The following is a 17,465-nucleotide window of genomic DNA, read 5'->3' as shown; positions in this document are numbered from 1 at the left end:
TCACATTTGTGACGGCCAATTTTCAGGGACATCTTCGTCTTCATCGATGTTTACTACCTCTCGTTCTTGAATGTTCGGCTCGTCACCATCGTGTGACTGAGAACGATCTGCGACTACCTCCTCGGTAGCATTCAAACGGGCGACGTCTCTGTACATCCCGCGTATTCTGCTCACGAAGACACGAATCTGATTCCGACACTTCTTTGCCAACGAAATGATGATGGTTCTGCACAAGAATAAAAATAAAAAATATAATTAATAAATATGATTATAAAAAAATGTTAATTAATACCAATAAAATGGTGTCAGTAAATAATTTGAAACGTAAACGTAAAGTACTTACGTTCTCTCCAACATGACCGCGTCCTCGTCGACTCGTACTGTCAGCTGCAGGCAGGGAGGCATCTTTTCTGAAATATTCCTTATTCGCGCCTGCAGCTGTTTCACAACGTCGTACATATCGTCGACTTCCCGTGTCAGAGCCGCGGTTTGTATTTGTAACATTTCACAAATACCCTTCAATTGATTAAGTTTATCCATATTTAAAAAGTATAAAGTTTAAAATAATCACGCGAGCACTGATGTGGATAGACTACACCCAAGTCTAGTCTCGAGTTCTTTATATATTGAAAAATGCAACAAAGGGAGGATATTGCGGTGGAAAAATATACTAAGAATAGCATTTTTTGCATCGAGAAAATAATGCGTTTTATCAAACCGACTCATCCGCCGGATTTTGACGCATTTTTTCCCACCCGAAACCCCGCCGTCGCATCTATCCGCGCCCAGAAAGCGCATCGACAAAAGGAGGACATTGCGGTGCGAGTAATCTACGATAAAGATAGGAATTTTACATCGAGGAAAAACACGCGTTTCGTCAAACTGATTCATCCGCCGGATTTGATGCATTTTCTTCCCACCCGAGACCCCCGCCGCCACCTGTCCGCGCTATCGACATCGCGCGTCCGGTCTGCTCGTCGCGATCGCGCTCAAACCGCAACGCGCCGTCATCGCGGTTCCACCGTCTCTCTTTCTCGCTCTCGACGATGTGGCTCGCGCACGTAATCGCGTTGACCGCGTGTCTCATCGCCGTGAGATGCGTCAATGTCACCGAGGAAAATTACGAGCTCGCGTTCGATTACCTGCAGAAATACGGATACCTGACCAAAAATGTGGACGCGGTTCCGGCTCAGAGACGATACGACGTTCTTCGCAGGGCCATCGAGGATTTTCAGAAGTACTACGATCTGCCTGGCGATGGAACGCTCAACGACAAAACACTGGAGATGATGGGTAAATCGCGATGCGGTTTCCGAGATATCCTCAGGCACGAAACGAGAGCGAGTCTATCGAAATGGCCGAAGACGCACCTGACGTGGGATTTTTACCTAGCCACCGAGAGCGAGTTGAGCACGGCACAGGCCGCGTTTGACGTGTGGTCGCAACATTCGGCATTGACGTTCGAACGCTCCAAATTGAATCCCGACATTGTGATATCTTGGCGACGCCTGCATCACGGTAACATGAACGTCGAGGTGAACGGTCCAAATTGCACGGACAAATTCGACGGCCCCGGCGGCGTGCTCGCCCACGCGTCTCTCCCGATGGACGAAAGGCCGGGTTTCGTCTCCGAGGTGCACGTCGACGGAGACGAGCCGTGGCACGTTTTCGTCAGTAGGAATCCCTCGGATAAGTTTTCCCTTCATTACACGCTGACGCATGAGATCGGTCACTCTCTCGGATTGTTGCACAACAAGCGCAGGACTTCGGTGATGTTCGCGTTTACGCCCGACAAACAGTACCCAGTCAAACTCGACCAATACGACATTGTCGACATTCAACGTTTGTACGGCGAGAAATTGGCGAACGATCCTCCGCAGACGCCGGCGCCACCGCCACCGCCGTCGCCGGATCTGTGCGCCCTTGATCGCGTGAACGTGATATTGATCGTGGAAAATCGAATGTTCATCTCGTACAAACATTACGTTTGGTCATTCGCTCTGGACGGCAGGACGTACAACGGACCTTTGGCCCTGTCGAATCATATGAGTTTTCTTCACGACAATTACACGCGCGTGACCGCCGCCTATCAATCGCCGTCAGGCGATGTCGTGGTGTTCGTGGATAATTTGGTGTATTTGGTTCAATATCCGGAACTTACTCTGCGGCCAAATTGGCCGAAAACCCTGCAGGAACTCGGATTTCCCCCAAAGACGAAGATCAATGGAGCGGTGAACACCCACAGAGGACGTTCCTTCGTGCTGTTCAACGGCAACTCGGTGGGCGAGATAAACGAATGTGACCATCACAGAGTTGTCAGATTTACGCCTCTCGAGGCAACGTTTCCCGGAATACCAATCGGTGTGACGTCGATCTTCCGATATATCGACGGCAATCTGTACTTCACCACTCGGACGCAGTACTACAGATTCAACGAATTTACGAAGACCGTCACGGCGGCTGGAAAATTCGATCTGCGGATACTGAATATCGTCTGCCCTAAGGACGATTTATTGAAACAGTTGCGCGATCTTCTCGATCGATTTGTGCGCGTCAGCGATTTGACGTCACCGACGGGCGATTCGGACGACGACGACGAGGACGGCGTTCGGCTTTCCAACCAAAGGGGGTAGGGAAACCGCGCTGATCCCCACACTACACCACACCACACCACACCACACGTCGCGCGATATAAGTGAGGAACTTTCGTACTTGTGCCACGATATGTCGCACCCAAAGCATCAGTATCGTATCGTCAGCCGAATACGACGCGTCGGGAAAAATTGGAAAAACAAACGACATAACGCGTAGTGCAAAAATGTTCTCGACGCTAACCGATCGACCCGCGCCGAGGGATCTCTCTCCTCGCGCGCCCGAGACGGATTCGGAGGTGAACGAAAACGGCAAGAGACGAAGGATAGAATCGACGGACGATCGTCATCATGATCATAATTATCATCGTCAGACGTCGCGTTCCCAGCTCTCATCCTCCAACAACATTTTTCGCGAAATCATCGTCGTGGCTCCGGTGCGCATCCTGACGACGCGTTATCCGCTGACGACGACTGGCTACAAATACTTAACCATTGGTGTCGCGATTAAGTCGCCGCGGTACGGTGTACCATCGCCTTCGTACGTGGATATCGCCCTGGGAGACAAGCAAGGCAAGGAGATCTGTTTGACACTCGATATGTGGAAAGGACTAATCGAGCGCAAACGCGACGTATTGGAGAGTCTGCGATCCAACTTCATCGAGCCCGGAACCCGCTCTCCCTCGCCGATATCGATCGGAGACCTGACGCTGCGATTCGGATTGATAAACAACTTATCGATCTTGCGTATGGAGCTACCCAACGCGGCTCGTCTGGTGATATCGATCACCACCGTGCACACGCTGTACGATTTACAATTTTGCGTCGATTGTGTCGTCTCAGCGCTGGGCGCTGCAACCGAAGAGGTGGACGCGAAATTTTCGCGCTATCGGGAGATAGCCCACAACGCGTGTAAGACGGGAACTTCGGTCAAGCATGCGATACGGAAGAGTGAATTTTTCGATCCCAGCAACATCGTTGACTGTGAGATCGCTGCGCTCTGTTTCAAATCCTAGTGTCACAACGCTTATTTACAAAATATATAATATATACACAAAAAAAATGTAAACACATCGACATATGTATTTTTTTTATTTTGTCGCAATAAATAAGTACCCATCGCGCGGAAATCTCATCTGCGTGTTTTCTCACTTTCTTTTCCCCTAATACTTCCAGATCTGTACTTAAAATATTTCGATGCGATCCCCGATTCCGCTTACCACACGATCCCCCGCGATTGCGTCATCCGCGATGCGTAAAGAGACGGATTGAAACGATAAAAAAACAAAGAAAGGTAATCGAGATCTCGCGAAAGAAAACGACCTTGAACACGTTCGAACGTGTTTTCACACGCTCACCCTCTGCCCCACGCGACACATATAAAAATAGAACGACCTTTGAACACGTTCGCTCCTCTTTCGAAAAAAAACCGCTCGCCGCGTCGCTCGAGATGAGAAAAACAAAAGGAGGATGTGACGTCGACAGCGACCTTGAACGAGTTCGGACGCGCGATAAAAAATATTATTAGCGAAACGTAACGGTTCGGGGTGAACGAGGAGAGCGGTATCGTCTCTCTCTCTCGATCTCTCTCGATACGTCGGAAAACCGCGTCCGGCCCGTCGGAGCGAAGAAGCGCGCGATCGACGCTCCCCCTCGCGGGAGGACGCGACGTCGAAAGTGACCTTGAACAAGTTCGGACGCGCAATAAAAAAAAAATATTATTAGCGAAACGTAACGGTTCGGGGTGAACGAAGAGAGCGGTATCGTCTCTCTCTCTCGATCTCTCTCAATACGTCGGAAAACCGCGTCCGGCCCGTCGTCGGGACGAAGAAGCGCGCGATCGACGCTCCCTCTCGCGGGAAGACGACTCGCGATTTTCGCCGTTTAAAAAAACGGGTGGCCGGAAACCGCGTCCGACCCGGGCGACAGTACGCGCCTCGCCGCGATCGACGACGCTCCCTCCTCGCGCACCGTCGGCATCGCGGTACCCCCCTTCCCCGCTCCCCTCCAGAGTACCTGAGGCCAGAAGTGGAATTCTTCCCCCACTCCTCGTCCGTCCCCACTCCTTTTTTCCCCCACTCTTACCCCCACCACCTGCTCCTCCCGGACCCCCCTCGCCCATCTCTTATGGCGTTCCCCCCGCGGGGAACGTTCCCCCCCCGACCCCCGCAATTCGCTCTGAGTGTAGAAGTATATATTACCTAGCTACTAACGAGTACCGCCAACATTAATGTCGTCCACAAAAAAGTACAACTTCATCAACATTTTAAGAAACAGAAAAATACTGAAGAAAGCAAGAAGTAATCAAATAAACATCATGCTTTACGAAGATGAAGAACAAGATGATATTTTATAAAATGATTAAGTTCTACCGGAGTCCTAGTGTTGTAGACAATAACACAGTCGCCTTACCCAAGGCTACGGGTGAGGTCCACAATGGTGATGAAGACGGAATAGATTTTATACGGAACGGCGGATTCGGCAAAAGAAGCATTCTACTTGCAAGACTAAAAGGATGGAAAAATTAGTCTCACAAAACATGTAGCCTAGGATGTAAAATTCCAAAATAAAAGTTAAGCAAGCCAGTTTGCTTCAAGATGACAACTCCATTGACTGGCTCGACAGCTATGGGCTATTGTGGACGTCGATCTAAGCAGATTGTTCGTAAGTCGACCGAAGGAAAAGCACTGCGGAAACAATTGGCCACTAAAGTTGCGAAGAAGAGTGTCCTGACCCCTGACCGGTGATATGAATAAAACCTCACTGTTACAGGCCCAACACCGTCACATTTAATGAAATCCGTCATTATCGGAAAAGTACAGAATTATTGATCCGTAAATTTCCACCAACTCGTCTGTGAGATCACTCAGGATTTCAAGATTGACCTCCGTTATCAAAGTTTTGCTGAATGGCTCTTCAAAAGCTAACGAGGCGTACCTTGTAGGTCTTTTCGAAGATACGAACTTGTGCACTATTCACGCTAAGCGAGTCACCATCATGCCAAAAGATATCCAACTGGCACGTCGTATCCATGGCGAGCAAGTTTAGACGCAACATTAAATAAATAATAGTGCCGAGAGTTGTGGGTTATTTGCACGCTTTACTCTGCTTACTCCGGAGTGACAGAACTGAAGAAGAAGAAGAAAACAATTTGTGCTCTTCATCTATGGTATTTCAAGAATTTTTGTGCATTTCAAGAATTTTTGTGCATTTCAAGAAATTGTATTTTGAAGAGAATTTAGTCTTTATTCTCAATTTGAAAAAGTATGAACCAACGCTTGATCATCATTGGATGTTGCACAAGAATGGATTCAGTCAATTCAAGACTGAGTAACAGGGGATGCAAGATATTAATATGCAAATGCAGATACATATACATGTACAAAATCTGATCAAATTACACTTCTTTCTTACAAAAATTAAAAAATCAATAAAATATAAAGTTATCTTTAAAATTGCTTTAGAATGTGGATAAAAAAAATGTAGAAAATGTGAAAATGATGAATATAGAAAAATTTATAAATGTGTATTTAAAGGAAAAAGAATATACATTATTAAATAATTGCAATAAATTTTTGCAATAAAAATGTAATGTATTACAACATAAATATTTATTACAATATATTTTACACAATGTAATTAATAAAAAAATTATAAAAAATAGTCATTGATAAGGAGGACAAACTATTATTTGACGAGATACTTGACGCACATTGAATGTATGGACGTATTGTATGTATTTCATATTAGTTTTTCAGGATATTAAAAAGGGCAAAAATGAAAGTTTTGTCCTTTACAATGGTTTTTTTAATTGCTTTACATTATTTTGCTCACAAAATTGTACTCTTAAATAGAATTAACTAGACATTCTTTAAATAGAATATTTTCCTAGACAAAGTCGAAAACCATTCCCTATTTTATGCCTACTATATAAAAAATTATGAAAGAAGTTATTTTGGATGTTTGGATGCGTTGTTCGGTGATTGCGTGTTATTATTGCTCGCGGTAATCCCACACAGTTTTCCCCGCGTTCGTTCCAGGATTCTGCGCTATTTCGAGTATCCCGGTGTATCGTTCTGCGCGTTACGAAAATCACTGAAGACAGAGTAGTGTATTCACCCGAATGACTCGAGTTAGGCTTAAGATAATTGGCGACAGAATTCTCGTGCGACTCCCGGCGTTGCGTTCACGCGCTCCGAGCGTGAGGTACCGTCTTCTCGCGATCTTTCCTGCAAGATCTTATTTTCGATTTCCTTGATGATTTCGTGTTTACTGTCGATGTTCCATATTAATTGTAAGTTTCGTCATTCTGTACCTCTCTGATCTAATCGCAGCGCCTTCTGCGCGTTACTATACAATAACGCAGTACTTTGTTCACTCTGGCGTCCGCGCTATCATTATTTCCTTTTTCATTTCTGACGCTCGCGTGATTGATTATATGATTTGTCTGATTGACCGAAGCCGAATCGGCCTATATTGTTTCACGCGCAAATTTCGAAAAAATAAATGTTATTTTGATTTGTTAATTACTTGAGTCCGTGGCCTTATTTATGGCGTGTCACCCCGCCGAATATCGCGCTGCCCTTCATCACCCTCGCCCCAGCCCTTAGGTCGAGCTAGCCGATTTTTCGCACATCCGCACATCTCGCTTTGCGTCTCGAGTTGATTTTTTTTCGCAATTTCGCGGACGCGCGTTGACGCGTCTAGCGCCCAACGGTAAATTCGTTTCGCGAAGTGTCGGAGGTGCGAGGGAATCGTCGGAGAGGCCCGTCATCCCGCTCTCCTTGCTCCTTTTGATCCGGCACACGTCCCGGAGCGGTCCGGGAGTGAAAAAGTCGTGACAATACATACATACAGACATTCTATTTTATATATATATAAATATTTTTATAATATTCATATGCACATAAAAGTAAAATTAATACGTGAAAATAACTTATATTCATCATTAGACATATACAAAAATCCAAACAATTAAATATACAATATATATTAGTAGTGTATATAAGGGAGTTCTAACTCGGGAGCTTCGAGGGGGGGGTGAGGGAGGGGGGGGGGTATCGGATTACGCGGGGCGGGGTGAGGGGGTGAAGGAGGGGGGTATCGGATTACGCGGGGAGGTGAGGGAGAGGGGGTATCGGATTTCGCGGGAGTGAGAGGGAGGGGAGTGTCGAGTTACACAGAGGTATCGGATTACGAGGGGAAGGGATGACCTTGGCATACCACCGGGATGACTCACCTGAATGACTCACCGGGATGACTCACCCGCGCCGCTGGTCCGCGCCGCTGGTCCGCGCCGCTGGTCCGCGCGGGGAGAGGGGGTCCGCGTTCGCGGTCGCGCCGCGGGTCCGCGTGGGGGTTCGCGGAAGTCCGCGGAAGCCGCGTGGAGGTCCGCGGTTGCGCCGCGGGGTCCGTCGGGTCGCGGGGGCCTCGTTCGCAACGACGCCGCTAGGCGGCGTACAATGAGTAAGACTAACTCGATAGCGCACTGTGTAGGGAGCGTGTTTTGTCGATGACGCATCGAACCTGTCGGGACATGTTCGTCGTAAACATTTTTCTAGGAAAAAGGGGGTTATCTCGTAGACTAAACAATTTCGCGCTATTTTTTACGACGCAATTATAGTCATATTTATAATATATTCTGCGTTAATATAAATATATTATGCAGCAATTAAATCTGAGGAAATAAGTATTTTTATGTTCAATGTTAAACTAAAAAAAATTTTTTACTATAAGTAAATATATAAGATTTTATTTTATTTATTATTATTGGCGGAACTGCCTTTTGTGGACCAGCGTCTGCTTATTGTATTAATTTATGATATTAATAAATATTTCTTTCTGTATTTATTATTACTTATAAAAAATGAGTCCCTTTGAAACGGCATCGTGTTGAAAACCAGGTATTGCCACATGCGATAAATGCTTTAAATTTTGCAAATACATCCTTTGCGATTTGAAATATTTTGTGATTTTTTCAAGAAAGAGAAATGTAAATTATATGTAATGAAAGTGAGGAGTTATTAATTCCCATCTGAGTACAGTTAAATTGTGAATATCATGTATTTTAATAGAACAGAAATGTGGTAACAATACTGCTGAGACATGATAAGTGGGTATTTGAAAAGTTTTCTTAAAAAGTGTCCATATGTCAGTATCATAAGTATTATATGTTTCTTGAATTAGCATATTCGACAAAATTTTTGTAAACTTTTAAGGATGTTTTATCATAATGCTAAAATTCGTCTGAAATACCGGATCGTCCCAACAAAGAAATAATCGTCGAGCTCCCTTTGGCCACAGATTTGTCACCATTATATCCATCTGTCACATATTAACGATTAGACAACTATAAATGTTCAATTACTGTGATTATTAAAAGTCGAAAAATATACAATTTAGCCTTTTTATACGCTATGTCAAAATCAATTTCAGTTTTGTTCTATTGTAATATTCCAGCGAACACTAAGTTACATGTAACTTACATGCAAGGTACAATTTTTTACTCAACAATGTAAATGCAAATATAACACATCATGTTTGTGTTTCCATTAAAATAAATTGTGAATTTGTCATACAGCGTGTAATATACAAATCCAATATAAACTTCTCAATCATGGTAAGAATTTAAGAAATTTTTAGCATTTAATTCTTAATTGTTATTTAACTTTAATAAAAAAAACTATATCTTTGACAGTCTTTGCAGTCTTGAAATTTAGCAAAACATACATGAGAAAGCACCCAGATAGCCAAGCGTGTCTGAGTAAAATTGCGCGAACCTGTGATATTGCTTATGATGCTGGCAACTTGCCGTATATTTACTTCAATTGGTTTCGAGTAATTTAATATTTGAAGCAACACGCAGGCAACAATATATGTATTGCCAGCAATTTATCGGCAAGAGAGCAGCATATCAAATTTACTTAATATGACAGCATTGTGTGATTCTATGAATTATTACAGCAACATGACAGCAACAGCTCGAATTTTGAATCAGACGTTTTTAGACTGCAGCATAAGTTACCGACAAGTTGCTGGCAAGTTGCTATGCAAAATTGTTATATCGTGAAGGCATCAACTTGCCGACAAATGCGGACTCAGTTGCCATAATTCTGATAGCAACACATACTATGTTGCCGGCAATATGCCAGCAACAATGCAGATACGTTGCTATCTGGGCAGATTATTTCGTGCTTTATTACAGATTATTGTTATCCGGTAAACAAAAAACATTAAGAACCATTTCAACTATATTGTATTAACGTTACAACGTTGCTGCAATGTAGTTGAAATGTTTCTTGATATGCTTTTCTTACTTATAGACATTTATTATTAGATATTTATTATTACTGTGTAACTATATTAAATTAAATGTCAAGTTTTTGTAAATTCTACAAAAACACCATTTAATTGGTTTATTTTATTATGTATTATAATATCTTTATGATTTAATGTTTATCGTATGTCTTAATTTACGACAAGTAAAGAGATATCGGAAGTGGTTTGCAGAGAATAGTAATTTGTAGTAAAGTATTCGCAACGCATTGCTTAACAATATACCTGCAGCATTTCAATTTTTATTCACAATTTATCTCCCTTATGATTTATGAATGATGTTCTGAAGATGCCTCCCTTGTTACTGTCATCCTTTGTTACTAGGTCAAGGATTGCCATTTAAAGCTGGTACGTTTGATGGGGCTGTCAGTATTTCTGCGCTTGTGGTTGTGCTATGCAAGCAAAACTTTGCACAATCCTACAAAACGTTTATATCGTTTCTTATTAACGTTGTATGCATGTCTGTCAAGAAGCGCAAGAGCAGTGTTACAATTCTATCCAGAGAACGGTGAACAGGTTGTTGATATTATATATATCTTGATATATAAATGATGGCAAATACTGGCCGTATTGTCCTCGGTTAGAGGCAGGAGCCAACGAAACCACCGTTTTATACTGAGAGAAATCGCGAAAGTACAAATGGTAAGTACTGTCTTTTCAATATATATTTCACATAATTTCACATAATTACAATGTTGCTATTTTTATTTTATTTTAGATGGATATAGATGATAACGATTTCGCCGATTTCGAGCTAGAATTATCATTGGAAGAAAAATCAGCCACCGATATCGCTGCCGGTTCCGTCGCCGCCGGTTCCGTCGCCGACCGTCTCGTCGCCGCCGGACCTGTCGCCGCCGGTTCCGTCGTCGCCGCCGGACCTGTCGCCGCCAGTTCCGTCGCCGCTGGACCTGTCGCCGCTGGTTCCGTCGACGCCGACCATCCTTTCGTCGCCGGACCTGTCGCCGCTGATCCCGTCGTCGCCGATCGTGCCGCTGCTCGTTTCGATGCCGAAGATGATAGACAAGGTAATATTAATATTATGTATATTTAACAGAAAGTAATGACATATATTCATGATATATTCCGCCAATAATTTGATTGCGATTGCGAAAAATATTACCCCAGCCAGAGTTTGAACCTGGAACCTCCCACTATCCGTGCAGGCGTCGCCTCAATTTGCCCACTGAGGCATGTGGTAACATTTATCGCAATAACAAACAAACATACCATCTTAATCGAAATTAATAAATATCTTTTTGTTATATATGAAAAATTTATCTTTTTGTTATATATGAAATATATGAAAAATGACGACGGGACGGGCGGCGACGGGACGGTCGGCGACGACGAGACGGTCGGCGACGAAACCGGCGGCGACAGGTGTGGCGGCGACGGGACGGTTGGCGACGGAACCGGCGGCGACAGGTCCGGCGGCGACAGGATGGTCGGCGACGACGGAACCAGCGGCGACAGGTCCAGCGGCGACGGAACTGGCGGCGACAGGTCCGGCGGCGACGACGGAACCGGCGCGGCGGCGACAGGTCCGGCGGCGATATCGGTGGCTGATTTTTCTTCCAATGATAATTCTAGCTCGAAATCGTTATCATCTATATCCATCTAAAATAAAATAAAAATAGCAACATTGTAATTATGTAAAATTATGTGAAATTATGTGAAATATATATTGAAAAAACAGTACTTACCATTTGTACTTTTGCGATTTCTCTCAGTATGAAACGGTGGTTTCGTTGGCTCCTGCCTCTTTTCAGAGGACAATACGGCCAGTATTTGCCACTGTTTGTTATTAAAGTCTGGAACACTCGAGGACAATACGGCAACATATGAAATCGGCGACGATGGCGGGTAAAGTGTTTAAAAGCATGGAATACCCTTATAGGGTAGAGAGCCTTTCAGACTATATTCGGAAACTTCACTCTGGCCTAGTTTATATTGATCACTTGATACGCGTATTAAATAGTAAATAACTAGTAAATTAGTTTGATTATTGGTTTGATACGCGTATCAAGAGATCGGTGTAAACTAGGTCATTCGAATACACACCAGCGTCGTTCTGGAGCCTTAATCTCGAATCGTTTTCATGAAACTCGCATGCGAAATTCAATGTTTTTCAAATAGAAAGTCGCACACGAAAATCATTAGGGTAGGCTCGAGAATACGGTCCTTGTCCTTGTTCAATTTTTAGTAACAGGATAAAGCGATGCGGTGTGCACTCGAATATAGTTCTTGAATGCAGCCCTAAAGGCTCTATCTATACACGCCGATAACGTCGCCGCCGATCATGTCACCATCGATCACGTTGCTGTCGATCACGTCGCCTATCACGTCGTCGTTGATTACATTACTCGTGGTTGTTGCGTTTCGTGTACGCGTTACCGGTTTCTACGCTTTGTATGTACACCACGTTGACAAATACATTGTGGGATTAATAGCAGAGAAGAATTCTCTCTGTTGTTATTTCGTCGTTGGCGGTCATTTTGCCTCATTCGTGGTTCATAAGTTATTTCGCAAATAGCTTACAATCTCATCATATCTGTGAGTGAAGGTTATATTGTCGATATATTGCGATATCTCTGAGACAATATCTTTTTCTGTGAGTGAGTGAATTGTTAACAGATAACATCCAGCGGACGGTGAGTCGCGTCAGCACCGCTCCTGTTATCTTATACCCATAACGAGGCCCATAACAAGGTAACTATGTTTTTAAGGTGCTTTTTCACGTTGACACTCAACGCTCATTTTCAGCAAGAAAAAATCTTCAGAAATAATATATGTATCTATAAGATATTATTACTTGAAAATATTACTTGAAAAAAGTTAACTCTAATCCATCCAATGTTTTTTCCGTCACTTCATTCCGCCAATCATGCACTTTCGTGTCTCACGCATTTTTCAGTACTGTTAACAGCTTTGAAAAATTCTCAAAAAATTATTATAGTATTTTTATACCTTAGACTAAAAATCAATGTAAAGAAGATTTGGAAATTATTTATTTAAATATTTTTTTACAACAATTATATGTTGAAAGACGCACGTTACGACTTGTTTTATTTAAAATATCATAACTCACGAACAAATTTACAAAATTTAATGCTTCAAAGCGCAAATTAAAGCTAAAAATAGTGCGAATGAGAAAAATATGAGATAATTATTTATTAAATAAGAATACTTAATTTTTTTTGTCGCCGCAAATTTGGTAATTTTTAAATGGTACAGAAAAACTTTAAGGACTTAAGGAATGCTAGAAAAAGAATTTCTGAATAAGAAAACTAATTTGAAGTGTGACAGATATTTCTTATGTAAAAAAATTCATTTTTTTCATAGTTTCTCCCCACCTCTTTTCAATCTGCCTCTGAGCCATAATAGTCCTCTGTGGAATGTCAAATTTTTTTTTACAAAAATATTTTTTAAATACGCTCAAATTATACACAAAAATACATTTTTATCGAAAAAAAAATTTCACTTACTTTTCACACAACACTTTCGTGTCTCACCGAAATTTTGATTGTTCGCCGTTTCGAGAGGAAATGAGCTACGGCTCTGAAATTTCTGTCTGATGCTCCCTATTACAACAACTTTTTTTAAACGTGGAGGAGTTAATCCCACGCTCGTTTTTTTTTTGGAACAAACGATCGCTAGAAATCGCGTGGGACACGAAAGGGTATGCATATGGATTAGGGTTAATATTTTACTTATTTCGAAGTCTATGTTTGATTATGCTGGGACGATTAACGATGACTCAGCGACGACGCTAAACATTAAACAATTTCAATTTTATTTCTTGGATGCTAGCGTCAAAGCGATACCACTACATTCACCTTATTGATGACGCTTATTTTCAATGTCTTATGAATTGACACCTTAAGTGTGCAAGTAGAAACCTGTACATTGATTTCTCATAGTTTTTAAGTGGGCAAGTAGACTTGCACATTGCTTCCCCATAACTTTTAAGTATGCAAATCATACTGAGTTCTAGAATAAAATACCTTTTCCAGGTAGCACATACACGTTTCAAAAATGTTTTACAAGCATTTTTCCGAAACATTTTATAACCGATTTCTAGAAACATTTTTCATGAGTAAAACTGTCCATTCGAAAAACGTTCGAAGAAACGTTTCTTTTCCGATAATTTAATATGCTTTTGAGAGTTACGTCACAGGTTATGTAACATAATTAATTACTCGACAACCATGCAGACAATTATCTTCAACTTTGGCATGGACGACAGATTTCCATAAATGAATATTTTCCATAAATTTGAACTAATTCTTATCAAATTGATTTGACTAACCAACCTCCTTAATATTTTTATATCGAAGAAAACTACATCTAAAATAGTTAACAATTTTCTGCAACAGCATTTTGTTATTCGATTATTACAAAATAACTTTAAAAGATATGCAATCTTTATCAAGAAGTACATCTGCTACGCGTTTTGTATTTCTATTATGTTTTTATTAATTTAATTAGTACCGTTTAATTATGATAATTAGTTGTTTAAAAAATTAAATGCCGAAATTGTTAAACTGCCAATGAGCCCCGATCTCTCTTATTGATGTGCACCAGTTCAGGAATTTCTTCAAAATAAAACAAACATATAAACGTTCTTTTAATAGCCACGTTCAGCAGAACGTTTATTTTGCAACTGTTGAAAGTTTTCTAAGCTCAAATTTGTTCGATGACAAATAGATTAAGACCGGTAGGACAAAATTAATTTAAGTAAATAAGTGGATATATGTGCATGGATAAAATGATTTATTTTGTGCAATAATTAGTGCAATATAAATTTAAATGTTTTTTTAAAAAGACTATTAGAGCTATTATAGATAAATATTAAGTCAAATTTTACCGATGACCTTGACCTTGACATATGTTGTCAATGTCATCCTTCTGAGTAACCTTCAAAAGGTTTTAGCTGGCAGTCATTGTTTATTAAAAAATTATAAACAAAAAAAGTTTAAAAAATATAGACCTGGGTTTTTTACGAGCAGAATCAATCACTATTTGTACTGGCGTTTGTACTTGCGGGGATAATTTGTACTGCAAAAATATAAAGTTTTATTAGTAGAATCAATTAGAGGTCACCCGTTAGCTCTCGGCGGGTGAACAGGTGGAAAGTTGGAGGAGGCGGAAAGGGTGCTGTAGACGTGGGTGTGTGAAGGGGTGAAGAGCAGGAGTAAAGGAAAAGGTGAAGGGGGTTGAGAAAAAGCGGAGGCATTGGAGGTGAGGGCGGATTCAAGGAAATGCGGTCGGAAATCGAGAAGGAAGAAGAATGCTGAGAGTGAGGTTAGGATGACGTTGAGGAAGTGAGAGAGGACGCCAGAGACGGAAGAGGTGAGAGGCGGCGGACGGAAGAGGAAACGTGGGACCCGCTGATTGGCTGTCGGCGAGAAGGAAGTGCGGGGGATGCATCGGTCAGAGCCGGCGCGGGGAGTCGACGGCTCCGAAAGAGTACGTTGGCGCCACCGCGGGGCGGTAGGACGCGATACGCTGGAGTGCGCGGCGGGCAGAGCAGGCCGGTAAGGAAGAGAGAGGGGATATCGGCGACGGAGGAGATGGCGCAAGAGACGAACGGTTTAAGGCGAGCGCACAAGAGCTCAGCACGACGGCCAATGAGATGGAGCGGGTGAAATCGATGAATCGAGAGAATGAGTCGATCGAGGAGGTGAACGGCCAACGTCCGTAGATGGCATGCAGGTAGTACAGGCAGCAGTATGGCCGATGGCGAAGAGAACGTATGACGGAGAAAAGTATCGACGGCGGAGGAGATGGAGTAAGAGGCGACGGACGAAGGTAAAGGCGGGTGCACAATATGGATCGATAAATCGATAAGTCGAGCAGGTCGATGTGGTCGATGCGGGAAGGTGAAAGGACAGCACGTGGCAGATGGTTAGGGCGGATGGAAGGGCAAAGGTGACAAAGGCGAGAGTGGACAGGAAAAAGAGTAAGAGAGCGACAAGGGAAGCGAGGAAAAGAGCGGACGCACACACACACACACACACACGCAAGCACGAGGGGCGAGAGGAGAGGGAGAAAGAGGTTGGAAGGCAAATTTTAAGGAAATTTTGTTTGTAGGAATTAAAGGAGATTGGAGTGAGGTTGGAGAGGCTAGAGGAGGGGCGCTGGCAGATCGAAGGGGTCTGGACAGATAGACAGGTGATGGAAAGAGAAATAGAGAAAGCGACGGAAAGGTAGAACGAGGAAGGAGAAGAGCTGAGGTGACAAGCGTGCGTGAGCTGGACTTTGGAGGCAAGGAGAAAGGAGCTAGGAGAGTAGATTAAGGGGGAAGATGGACGAGGATAAAGCAGTGGAGGCGAGAGTATGGATACGGACAAGGACGAGGGCCATAGGAAGAAAGGAGAGTAAGAGGGAGGTGGGAGGAGCGGGGACAGAACAGGGGGGAAGGCGGCGAGCGGGAGGAGGGAGAGGAAGGAGAGAGGGGAGGAGAGCAGTGGCAGAAGGGAGGGAAGCGGAGAAATGGCAGAAGCAAGGAAGGCGGAGGGAGATGGCTGGAGTAAAGAGGAGGGGGGGGAAAAGGAAGTGGGTTTTTGTTTCAAAGAGAAGACAGAATAGGAAGGAGGGAAGGCGGCGAGCGGGAGGAGAGAGAGAGAAGGAAGGAAAGAGAAAGAGCAGTGGCAGAAAGGAGGAAAGCGGAGAAATGGCTAAAGCAAAAAAGGCGGAAGGAGATGGATAAATGAAAGACGAAGGGAGGGGAAATGAATGAAATGTAAGGTCGCATATGGCCAGGCGCGTAAGGGAGTGATTTGTAAGAGGTTTGGGTACGTTCCTCATAAAAAACGCCTTGTAAACCCTACGGGGATACACAATAAATCTACATACATACATAGTAGAATCAATTACTACTTGTACACTCGGGATAATTTGTGAAAATATAAAGTTTCAGATTTTCTATCCTCACCGTTCGTTCGAAAACTGTCCTCCATTTTCTGTACTTAAAAGTATTTAAAACAAATTTGAAGATTTTAAAAGTACATAATTTTAGAGTTATTTTAGCCGACCCAGCAACTAATTCCTTTAATATATTTTACTTCTGTCATGCTAGATGCTAGTACTCGCATTCTTTATTTATTTTATGCTTAGTATTCGTAGTCGGATGTTATTTTTATGATCGTTTTAAGTACAATCTTAAGATATTTCAAGTCAATCACAAAGCATTTTAAGACATTACTTAAGGTAGTCTTGAAATAAGATTTGACTATAAATATTGGGCTGTTAAATTAAATTGTATTATGTAAATATATATTTTCTTTTGCAGGTCTTCTGGAAAAAAAATATATATATAAATATATATATATATATATATATATATATAATCCGGCTGCTCTTTGGCGCTGTATAACGGCTGCCACAAGCGCTGGCAAACATTGGCTGCTATTAGCGCTAAATATTGGCTGTTTATACGGCTATAGTTGTAAAACAGCTGCATTAGCAGTCATAGAAAAATATCTTATTTTCAACAAGTAACATGTCTGTACACATAAAAAAATACATTACTTT

The 17,465-nt window shown here is 42.5% G+C and overlaps 2 protein-coding genes, 1 long non-coding RNA gene and 1 pseudogene across 3 annotated transcripts; 3 read left to right on the top strand and 1 right to left on the bottom strand.

Annotated features, from left to right (window-relative positions):
- On the bottom strand, positions 1-540 carry LOC143899248 (uncharacterized). The gene is made up of 2 exons (XM_077409386.1): positions 344-540; positions 1-226 (listed from the first exon to the last, which is right to left on the bottom strand). Exons 1-2 carry the CDS (start codon positions 538-540, stop codon positions 1-3), a joined length of 423 nt encoding a protein of 140 aa, XP_077265512.1.
- A 506-nt stretch (positions 541-1,046) lies between these two features.
- LOC143899314 (stromelysin-2-like) lies at positions 1,047-2,633 on the top strand. The gene has a single exon (XM_077409532.1). It carries the CDS (start codon positions 1,047-1,049, stop codon positions 2,631-2,633), a length of 1,587 nt encoding a protein of 528 aa, XP_077265658.1.
- Positions 2,634-5,188: 2,555 nt separating this feature from the next.
- Positions 5,189-5,639, top strand: LOC143899313 (histone H3.2-like; annotated as a pseudogene).
- A 9,300-nt stretch (positions 5,640-14,939) lies between these two features.
- On the top strand, positions 14,940-16,794 carry LOC143899241 (uncharacterized). The gene is made up of 2 exons (XR_013257432.1): positions 14,940-15,951; positions 16,023-16,794. It is a non-coding gene; the product is annotated as an uncharacterized LOC143899241 (long non-coding RNA).
- Positions 16,795-17,465: the final 671 nt, after the last annotated feature.

Source organism: Temnothorax americanus, unplaced genomic scaffold (genome assembly GCF_048541705.1).
Source record: "Temnothorax americanus isolate GAGA-0224 unplaced genomic scaffold, ASM4854170v1 Scaffold26, whole genome shotgun sequence".
NCBI classification, from domain to species: domain Eukaryota; kingdom Metazoa; phylum Arthropoda; class Insecta; order Hymenoptera; family Formicidae; genus Temnothorax; species Temnothorax americanus.
The sequence above is the reverse complement of the archived record's forward strand: the minus strand, read 5'-3'. Positions and strand labels throughout refer to the sequence as shown.

Bases quoted from the DNA above. Each gene is read 5' to 3' on its own strand.
- LOC143899314 (XM_077409532.1), top strand. From the start codon at position 1,047: ATGTGGCTCGCGCACGTAATCGCGTTGACCGCGTGTCTCATCGCCGTG.
- LOC143899248 (XM_077409386.1), bottom strand. From the start codon at position 540: ATGGATAAACTTAATCAATTGAAGGGTATTTGTGAAATGTTACAAATA. The intron at 227-343 runs GTAAGTACTTTA...ATTCTTGTGCAG, and splicing joins GCGGTCATGTTGGAGAGAAC to AACCATCATCATTTCGTTGG.